General features: G+C 36.4%; 1 protein-coding gene across 1 annotated transcript in view; it reads right to left on the bottom strand.

The window, feature by feature from the left end:
• Nucleotides 1-275: 275 nt before the first annotated feature.
• RAB8B (RAB8B, member RAS oncogene family) overlaps nt 276-11,362 on the bottom strand; it is a 58,676-nt gene continuing 47,589 nt past the window's right edge. The window contains exons 4-8 of the mRNA XM_080808997.1: nt 10,706-10,783; nt 9,673-9,762; nt 8,410-8,475; nt 5,510-5,560; nt 276-4,698 (exon numbers count right to left, since the gene is read on the bottom strand). Of these exons, the coding sequence (XP_080665123.1) occupies nt 4,606-4,698; nt 5,510-5,560; nt 8,410-8,475; nt 9,673-9,762; nt 10,706-10,783 (378 nt within the window). The 3' untranslated portion in view covers nt 276-4,605. The remainder of the gene's footprint in view (nt 4,699-5,509; nt 5,561-8,409; nt 8,476-9,672; nt 9,763-10,705; nt 10,784-11,362) is intronic.

Raw genomic sequence — 11,362 nt, 5'->3', positions numbered from 1 at the left:
GAAGCAGGCTCCTGCCGAGCAGGGAGCCAGATGCGGGCTCGATCCTAGGACCCTGGGATCATGACCTGAGCCGAAGGCAGATGCTTAACGACTAAGCCAGCCAGGTACCTCAATTTTTCTGAGTCTTTAAGCAATTCCAAGTCAGATAAGTTTGCTAAAATATCTCAAGTCTACCATGGTTTGAATCATACATGTAGCAAATCTGAAGAAACATTTTTTAAATGTGCAATTCATTTCAGAGTCATGAGTTATTTTCATTATGTAGTTTTTATTTTAGACGAACATTACTGTAAAAAAAAGTTCACCTGGAATAAAATCCATTTAAAAACAAAACAAAACAAACCACAGCATCAGTATCAGTATACAGTTAATGAATTGGCTTAAACAAGATTAACCACATGACAGGTTCACTTTATCTGCAGGAGCTTTTCACATTAAGCTGTTGAAGCAAAAATAAAATATGCTGAAACATATACAGAAGGATAAATCTATGGAAAAACTAGGTATTTCCCATTAGAGGCATGATTTTAGTCAAATAGTTTATGGCATTTTGCACTAAAGGAACTGCAGTGTCAGCTGCAAAAAACAAAATATAACTCATCTGTAAGGCCATAGGAAGGAATTATAATAATTAAGTTCACATTTTAAAAAAGGTAAGAAAATGAAACCAGAAGTTCTATTAGTTCTTGGCAGTAAGAAATGCAATCAATATGGCACAAGCATTTCAAAAAATGAAGTAAAATTTGAAAATATCCCTAAAATAATTATTTGCTGATATTCACTTCTGTAAATTTCAGTCATTTAGAATTTTTTCAGACTGAACAGAACTCCAGTTAATTTTATTAGTCTAAAAAAAAAACAGACTGATTCTCTGTAAAATTGTGCTGGGATTTAAAATTTTATTAGCATATTCCCTCTAGGTCCCTCTAGGACAAGAAATTTCTCTTCTCTCTCTCTCTCTCTTTTTTTTTTTTCGACATTCAATTTCCCTCCCTTCTTTGCATATAACAAGAAGGGAAAAGGAATGTCTTTTCTGTTAGAAGAAAAATTCTAAAAAACCTGACGGCAGAAATGAGTGCTTAAAATGTGAGATAAGTAAACCAACATAATGAAATGCTGTATTAAAATTTGAAGCTTAAAAGCTCATCTTTAAAGATTAAGTACTAAATTTATAAAGAAAGCTAAGTCATGAACTAGAAAAAAAATCTGCTTAAATGCCTCACTTACTGTTCACAGGAAAAACTTTGTAAGTCTTAATACAGATTCTCAGCATTCAGAATCTGTAAAATGGAATTATAATCTCTTACTTAGAAATTTCTGCAAACGTTCATCTATATTGCACAGCTAAACTTCTTAAGGGAGACAGGGAGATCATACCTTGTTTGCACTAGTGGCTATGACATGTATGTTCTATTCTAGAGTAAGCTATCTCCTACCTTTTCCAATGATGTCTTTAGTCCAAAACAAAACATATAATCTAAATGGTGTTGGAGGCTTCAAGGCTGGCTCACCGGTTTTCTACCAGGTATTAGAATACTAGTTAGCTAAATGAGGTATAATTAAAAAATAGTCCTTCAAAGTAAAGAGTATATAGTCTTCTGAACATTTATAACAAAGACTGCACAAAATGTTCATGTAAATAGTAAGAAACCCTGCAGCACCTCCTAACCGATGCACAGGTGGATTATTTTCTCATAATCTATACGAAGTAAAACATAGTTAAAATAAATTCCCAGTGAAACGTTTTACAATCAACTGGTTTACATGCTACTGAGTTACAGCACATTTCAGTGTCTGAAATCCTCAGACTCTACTTGAAAAGGTCTAGTCCAATCATTGTCAAGAATCAGCACACTGATAGTCACGTGCAGCCCCCGAACCACAAATACTGCTGCAAACGCCTTCCTGTACCTTGTCTGTAAGACCACAAACATGTTCACACAAACTAGCTTTCTTCAGTTTCAGCAGGGAACAGACAATTATCTGTCACTAAATTCATCTACGCATAGAAAAAATAATGCACTATATGTACATTATTAAGCAAAGTGGAATATTTATTGGGCCATTTTACCATGCAGAAAGTAAACTTCCTATGGTCTTAGCTCAAATTATATACAATTTAGCAAAGCTAAACGTAAGAAAATAGCAAGGACGATTTATTTCTATATAACAGAGCATCTACCTCCAAATTGCTGCTACTTCAAAGAGCACTTTTAGACTCATCTAACTTTTACAGGCTCTTTCAAAGGGAAGTTCGTGGAGACTAACTATTAGCCCACATCAGACAAAAGAAGAGAGAAGGAATGAAACAAAAGCAAAGCATTGTGTTTAAAAACAAAAAACAAAAAAACAAAATCTAACCACAGAATGTGTCAGTTTTGGTTTGCAGACAACCCCTGAGATATAAACCAAAGTGTTAAGACACCAAATAGTCAGAGGTAAATTACTAGGAGAATTACATTCATACATGGTGTCATAGCACTTGCCTTTTAGAAAGTATTTCGTTACCATTCAGAAAGCTTAACTGCTTGGATCTTTTTCAGAAAATTAGTAAATAAGAGATGTTTCTAAGAAATTAGTTTTTCTTTCCAAAAATGGAGCTAATTTTAAAATGGTAGATGTACAATCAACTTTCAATCAAGCAACTACTGATTAGAATGGGACACAACCAGGTGCCTGTAGGACTACAGGTAAATACAAACAAACAAACGAAATCAAGAAGGCTGAGATCTGCCAACATTAAGTTTAGTGTATCCATCAAAAATAGCTCTGGTATATTTGCAGCTGCTAAACTGTACATAAGTTTTCAAACAATAGTAAAGGTCTGATGGGTCCAAGCGTTCCAATGTTATGTCTTGATCTGAAGCAATCCATTTGCTTGAATCCATTGCTTGAACAAGCAATCCATTTCCATTTCCATCTCCACTCTCAACTCTCAAGCATGATGGTAACCTTCATGAAACAAAAAAAGCCTAACAGGAAGGATAATTATTGGCAGAATTAATTTCCCTAATCACCTATTCATTACTCCCTGCTGTATTAAGACATTGAAGGCTAGAATAACAACAACATGATCTGAATTTGGCACATAAGTTAACCCTAAATAGCTTTTTATTTTTTTCTTATGTGAAGGTTTCATCTACAAAAGGTATACCAGTACTACTGTCTGGTTAGAAAGGCAGCTGAGCTTATGGCTGGCTTTGGCCCAAATGACTGGACCGAGTTCTTTAACAACAAACCCAAACAGATGGAACCGGGTTCCACGCATTCAATAACAGATGTTTTAAAATGGAAACCTTGCTCCTATTTTCTCTAACAAAAAGGCAAGACTTTTCCTAGAGGCTGCACTAGGTCTAATTACCTTTGTTTAAAGAAGAAGAAGAAGAAGAAGAGGAAGAAGGAGGAGGAGGAGGAGGAGGAGGAGGAGGGAGCTCAAATAAAAACAGAACAAAAAATCATTCTGTTTACCAAGAGCTATCTCTGTTACACTTATATCAACAAGTTAATCTATCTCCCTATAGGTAAGCTTTCTACAAACAAAAATCTAAATCCAATACTTGTTAACTTTTGCAGACAGGGATCACAATAGAGACTGGGTATTACAAACGAAACCAGCAAGTTAAAGAGTGAACTTAAGAAAAAATACATTGCATGTATTATGATGCTGATATGACAGAACCACAGTAAGATGCTAAAATAAGATCTAAATGGTACATCTCTCTGCCTATGTAAAATTTCAGCTCAAGAAGTTCACAATTAGAAACAGACAACAATGTTCAAATACGTTATGTTTTTGATCACTGAGTGGTTACAAGAGGTCAAACATAGGAGAGAATAGTAAATATAAAGCCCAGGAAACGCAATATTAAGGTGATTTCCAAATGCAGCTTCTAGTGATCAGAGAGAGGTAATCAATTGAAAAAGTGACTTATTCAGCTACCAAACTCTCCCACAAAAAGGTCAGGAATGAAGCAAAATTCTAAACAACCTGAAGAAATAAAGAAATTATGGCCTCTGATGAATAGATGGACATTTTAAATGAATTTTTAAGATCACTTTTATCAGAATTTAATGATTCTTATTTAAGGAAATCACAAATTAGAGCCCTTAAAAAAATTCTATCAATGCAACAACATCTGGCCACACGGCCCAGACTAAACATCTTTTAATTTTAGTACATTAACCTCTGCTTTAAATGTTTTACTTTTTTCAAACATTCCCAGGTGCACAAATTTGTCTAGAACTTATAATGAGGCAAAAGTGTGCAAATATGAGTCTGAAACTGTGCTGTAGCAGGGACAGGCTAACACTGATGTGCAAAGTGAAAAAGAAAAGATAGCAGCTTCTGGGACAAACCAAAGGAAAAACAAGTTAAGTCCTGTGTATGTCTCCACTTCATTGCTTCCATGTTTGAAAAAAGGAGCCTGTTAACTTGATAGGCCATGAGGCTGGAATCCACATGGCATTCTGTGTCGAGAAGTCTAGTTTCAGTGGTGCTCTCAGCAGCAGCCAGGCGGTGTGATTCTGAGGCTGGCTGACCTGTGCTTTCAGAGAAGCAGGAAAGGGTCCTTTAGGTGTGCTGCAGTCTCTCAGAAACTGAGTTCATCAAAGTAGCGAACAACGGAAGAAACTGGTCTTCTTTGATCGGTTCTCTGTTATTTTCACTGGTCCACCTGACCCTGATGAATTGCTGTCATTCTAAAAAAGGGAAGATGAAGTTACCAAGGAAATAAAAGTTTCATGGTTTGATCCCGATTATTTAAATTGTACAAATAAATGTCAAACTATGCCACAAATGTTGATTCAGTAGAGTATTTTATTAGAAAGGGGACTTGTCAGGCTCTGATGTTGTCCGTATCTTTGGAAATGGTGGATTAAAATGAGAAACATATTTTTAAGATAGCACCTTTAAATTAATAATGTATTAGATGGGAAGCTCCATTTCCAGTTCAGAAAAATAGCCAATGGAGTGTAAAGTGTCAAGGGTAATGATGGAAACAATGTTAGGATATCGGTATAGGCAATCCTCTTGCTAGAGGTAAGAACAGTTGCTAATGTAAGGTATACTGTTATATTCAGGATTCTGGTGAAAACAAACTTTCAAGGTGCTCTTAACGATTCATCACTGACACCATTTCTAATTTAAGTGAACTTTAGCAACTTTAAGATCATAATTACATATAGGTATAAATACCTGTCATGTTAAAACTAAACTAGAAAATTTCATGGCAAAAATTTAATTTGTGTCATTGTTATTTTAATTATTCTGGTCAAAATTCCATTAAAGACTGCCTACAGAATTAGATGAAAGAATGGAAGCAGCCACAGTTCAGAAGAAACAGAAATAAGAATCAAAATTCAATCAGGTGAATATGTGAGTCAGGAAAAAATGAGTCACTGTGACTATGTTACAAACAGCCCTATCCTTTTAATCAAATAAATAAGCAGCAAAAATAAGAAAAACAAATTTAACGAATAGCATAACAAAAGTAAAAAAAGTGATACGAACCATTTTTCTGTTGAGTTTTGTCATTATATCTCGTGCAAGTGTAAAAAATGCCTAAAGGTAAACCAAACATTTTATTAATATATGTTTATATTTTATAAAATAGAAATGTAGAATGTTATCATTATTTCATTATAAAATATTATTTGACACTTTTTAATTGAGAAAAGAACATAACTAATCGTAGTATACATCTGAATATTGTATCTTATTTTTCAATGATATCATGAACACTTTCCAGTATTATAAAACTGTCGATCATGGTGCACCTGGGTGGCTCAGTAGGTTGAGCATCCAACTCTTGGTTTCAGATCAGGTTGTGATCTTGGGGTTGTGAGACTGAGCTCTGTGCTCAGCATGGAGTCTGCTGGAGATGACCTCCCTCTCCTTTTCCCTCTCCCTCTGCTCCTCCCCCTGCTCGTGTATGTGTGCTCTTTCTCTTGCTAAAATAAATAAATTAAATTAAATTAGAACCCTGTCATTCATTCACTCATCACATATTTTCTGCACATAATACCTAGCACAAGTTCCTCATGCAACACTTGCTGAGTTATAGGAAGCTTCCTCAGTGCAACAAAAGCACCTGTGGGGGCAGAGGCTCTAGGTCGCCATAGGTCCTCAGAGCAGGGTGCAGTGTCTTGTCTTGGAGATGCTGAATATGTCTAATAATTGAATGAATTATGCTAGAGCTCTAGAATCTGTTTCCGCAAAAATCTCTACCTTTTATCCCCAATCTCATCTCTTTCAAATTGCTTTCACTCTTGTACCTGAGAATTGTATCATCTTCTATGTCTTAGCTCAGCTTGATTCCCTACTGTGGAAATAAGTTCAAACAGAAAGAGGAAAAATCTGAGTAATCTCAGTGACATTTTGTGCCTAGCGTGCCTTGACCCAAATGAAGTATTTTTTAAACCTATCATTTCTACTTTGTTTCTACAGAGCCAAGACTTTTTTTTTTTTTTTTTAAGATTTTATTTTTAAGTAATCTCTACACCCGATATGGGGCTTGAACTCACAACCCCAAGATCAAGAGTCGTATGCTCCACTGACTGAGCCAGCCAGTGCCTCGCTACAGAGCCAAGACTCTTAAAAGAATCTTCGGTTGTCTCCATGCTAAACCCACAACTGTCGGTCTCTTTGTTCCCAACCACCCCTGATGCCCCCAAAGATGTTCAGGAGAACGTTTATGTCCAATCAAGTCGAAGAGAAACAATATGATAACCACTCTCCTCACTTACTACCAATGTTGCACTGTCACACTGGTCACCTGTGAGTCTAAGTTTCAAAGGAAGCTGATCCCAGTTTCTAGGAAAAGCTAACGACACTAAATTAAAGCTCTGGGAAAGCTGCTAATTTCTGCCAAATACCTGGTCAGAATAAGCAGCTCGGGCAACTCTCAGCTCTGTACTCGCATAGCTCACAGCTCTCTGTAAGCCACAGATGCCATCACAGTGCAGCCACAAACAGACCTAAACCTGCTCCATTAAGCCAGGGTACAGAGTTCACTTTGTGGGAGCAACCCTATCTGGGCCATCTCAGGGCACAAATTTTCTCCTGTTTCTACTTAAGAGGTTCCCCTCTTTCTGATGGAAGGAAATCCTTTTGTGGCAAGCAGAAGGAAGCATTTTCCTCCTCCTCTACGCTTGTGTAAATAAATCAACAGAAGCTTCCTGTTTCCTCACACCCATTAGCCAACCTGAAACAATTAGTGTTAGTTATTAAAAACACAAAGAAAAAGTTCTGACCAGTGTCCCTTAGCTAATAAAGTCATTTAAATACCAATTTTAAGCCATAATGGTTATGGTGAATGGTGGTAGTCTAAGAAATGAAATGTCTATAAAACCATCAGTATTACTGTTCATTCAGTTGCACGTATTAACACACACTTATCATTTTTGCAACAAGTTTTAAGAACGTTATTAATGGAGCACCTGGGTGGCTCAGTTGGTTAACCAACTGCCTTTGGCTCAGGTCACAATTCTGGAGTCCTGGGATCGAGTCCCGCATTGGGCTTCCCTGCTGGGTGGGGAGTCTGCTTCTTCTTCCAACCCTCTTCCTTCCCATGCTCGCTCTCTCTCACTCTCAATCTCAAATAAATTCTAAAAAATTATTTATTAATTTATTTGTCAGAAAGAGAGAGAGCACAAGCAGGGGGAGCAGCAGGCAGAGGGAAAAGCAGGCTCCCCGCTGAGCAAGGAGTCCAGTGCAGGACTTGATCCCAGGACCCCGGGATCATGACCGGAGCTGAAGGCAGATCCTTATTAACCAATGGAGCCACCCAGGCTTCCCTAAAAAATGTTTTTAAAAAAGAAAATATTATCAAAAACTGCCCTTGGTAAGAGTCTTCTTAGAAGACTCTAGATGATTTGTCTTTAACAATTAACTTACTGAAAATTTATTAAAACTACTCTCTGATAAACACATTTATTTCTACTAAATGCTGTTGTGTTACAATGTATCATGCTCAATCTAAGGAAATCTGTTCAATAATCGGTTTAATTCTCTCTTGAGAGAGTACAGACATGAAAGTAATTAAGATTCTCCTGCTACAGGCTACTATAGGATGACACGAACCATGATAAATGAGCAGAAAACACTGTGCTTGTCCGGCAAGAACAGGATTTCTGGCTTCTTAAAGGGCAAAGCTGAGCTTGAACGGAACTTCTACCTTCTGCTCAGTGAATCTTAATCAAGCCATCTCATATAGCCCATGTGGGGGCTGGTTGCTAGAAATTCAACAACCTGGGTCCCCATAAAAGTCAGAAGCACAAAAATTCACAAAATGGAGGTGGAGCTCACAGAAGGCATTCACTGAGAAAATGATAACTTGGAAAGTTGCTTGAACATAAGCACCTAAGCTCTAATGTTACCCCATAACAGGTCACCAAATATTTCTTTCTTACCTCTTCTACATTTGTACTGGATTTTGCACTTGTCTCCAAGAATTTAATCCCATAGTCAATAGCTAACTGAAAGGCAAACAGAAACATTTAAATTTTGTTCAAGTTGCTTCAACATATAAAGCATTTCCTTTTTCTGGGTTGTTCAAAGTCCCAAAGATAGAGGATCTAGTTGAAAACTCTTGTGGTTGTCAAATTTCTTTGCTTTCTTCTATGTGTTTGAAATATAGACATCTAACTTAATCATCATAAGTAAAATGGCAGTGCTTCCACTCAAGACATGACTTAAATTATTCTTTTGTTCTATTATGCTTTAGTTCTCTAATATGCTTACAAGAAAAAGTGTGAGACAGATACTTGCTCCTACCTTTAATTTGGGATTTATTGACCCCTTTCACCTACTCCCAAAGTACAACTCTCTAACAGTTACTATACTGACTTTTCATTATTTTTTAATAAATTGGTACATAAAGAATGAAAGCTTAAAATACTAAGTACTCACTGCTTTCATTTTTATTTGGTTTCTATTTCCATCTACTCCCAAAAAGTTCCCAGTTTATTTAAAATAACAAGATTAAATGAATGTTCTTACAGGAAAAAAGTTTGCAGTCAGATTTAAAAACAAAATACATTTTGCATGTATCACTAAAAAAAGGCCAAAGCAAAATTCCAAGACTTAAAAACTGAAGCCTCTAAGTTAATTTAGAAAATGTTATAGAAATAAGTATGTACATGTAATAAATTCTTGCTTTTTTTGCAGGGTACAAAATAAAAAACACCATAAATGACATCCACAGCTTGATGAATTAAAAGTAGTTTAACCATAATGACCTAAATCTAATATGGTGTAAAATATTCTTAGGAAAAAAATAATGAATTGGAATGTGATTACTGGTTAAGCTTCACCTATCCAATTGCTTTTAATTGAAGAGAATGATTTATTTGTCCTTTAAAACTGGGCATTTTCACACGGATATGGAAGAAATAGCCTGAACTCTCAGCTGCAGGAATCTGAAAAAGGACCAATTTGTATCTCCCAGAAAACAGCAAATTCTTCAGGAATGAGTCATGACTACACAATATATGGAGCTGGATCTCGAATACTAACTCATACCATTCAAGTATGGATTACATCTCTTTGTTGTTTTTTTTTAAAGGATTAAAATACAGATATTTTTCAAACTGAAATCCTAATTAAGTAATACTAAGAAAATAACTGCTTAGTGTGAGTAGATTCTAATCTTTACGCATTCCGTTCAAATTTACCTTCTCTCCTCTTTCTTTTGACACTTGTCTTTTGTCATTCATATCACATTTGTTACCCAGGATCATTCTTTCAACATCTGAAGAGGCATGCTGTGGGGAGAAAATAGTACGTTGTAAAAACAGCCTGAGCAAAACACAGCTATTCAACAGACAAATCCTAACCTGTCAGAAACATATCCATAAATTTAATAATAAGAAAAATAATCTTTTGCTCCACACAAAGCCTGATGCAGGCAAAAATTTAAAAGATGGGAGGAGGGAAAATGTATAGCCTAAGAGCCTATGTGAACTTTTTCCCCAAAGGCTTACAGTCATTCCTGTGCCTTTTTTGGTACATGAACAAACAGAAGTAGAACTTCTGGTTATCCAACAACAAAACTTCCAAATACTAGTTTGGGTCAAAGAAGGAAAAAAAACCAGTACTGAGTGAGCCAATGAGGAAGGTATTCTGGATTCTGAACTACTTAAAATATGAAATCTCGTGTAAGTTATTATAAATGTGTACAAAATGATTTTAAAGTCAGATTTCTTTCTGAAATGTCAAAGACATTCAAAAAAAATCTTAATACCAGTCAATCTGGAATTAAACCAAATTTCAAATATCTAATGATAGAGAAAAAGGTTAGAAGGGAAAAATGCTAAGTTGATGGAACAGAATGATGTCTTTGCCAGTCAGACAGCAAGAAGCTGGGAGTCAGACTTTAAAGCTAGAGGAGCACAAGCAAGTCTCTTCTTTCTGGCCTCAGTTTTCAACATGGGTAAAATGGGGACTTGGATTAAATTATTTTCAAGATCTGGCCCAAGTTTAAAATTCGGTGAGACTGCTCTGCTGTGTGTAGCTCCCTGTTGGATACAGCAGTTCGACCGGCGGCACCAGAGATCACTCTGGCTGTGCTCCTCAGAGCAATGGGGCCTCAGCTGCCCCCGGTGTACTTCTCAGCAGCTCAGCTGCCTCTTCCAGAGAAAGAAGGAGCCCTCCACAAGCACCCAGAAGGACTCCTCTCTTGTATCATCATTCTCCTTCCATACATACCTCTTCAATGTTTCTTATCCAATTTTTAATATTGTCAAAGGACTTTTCATTTGTGATGTCATAGACCAGCATAATTCCCTGTAAGAAAAATCTTTATTGAGTACGTCATACATTTAAAGTTATAGAATACAATGTCAGTGTACTCCTACCCTCCAGAAATCTTTTATTTGTCCTTTGTCTTTTAATTAAGAGATTTATAATAAAAATTTTAAAGTACAAAGAAGGAAAAATAAATTCTTCCACTGTCTCACTGTGTGAATAGTCTGTAAACATTTTATTTTTACTGTTTACCTTTAATGAATTAGTAATTATGGTAAAGGTGATACACCCTTTCTACCTGACTGCACATGATAAGAATCAGTACCAAATGGAGCTAAAGGAGTGTTTCAGTTAAAACAGAGATCGTGATTAGAGAAAGAGGTAATCACTTCCGTTGTGTACTTTATTACTGCAAGTAGAAATGTCTTGCTTCTTACTCCTATACTAAGATCGTCACTATACTGCTTTAAAATTATTTCTTTTGGGGGCACCTGGGTGGCTCAGTGGGTTAAGACTGCCTTCCGCTCAGGTCGTGATCTCAGGGTCCTGGGATCGAGCCCCGCATTCGGCTCTCTGCTCAGTGGGAAGCCTCGCTTAGCCCTCTCTGCCTGCCTCTCT

The sequence above is a fragment of the Martes martes genome (assembly GCF_963455335.1).
Source record: "Martes martes genome assembly, chromosome: 7".
Classification (NCBI taxonomy): domain Eukaryota; kingdom Metazoa; phylum Chordata; class Mammalia; order Carnivora; family Mustelidae; genus Martes; species Martes martes.
Note: the sequence above shows the minus strand (reverse complement) of the source record. Positions and strands in the feature narration are given on the sequence as shown.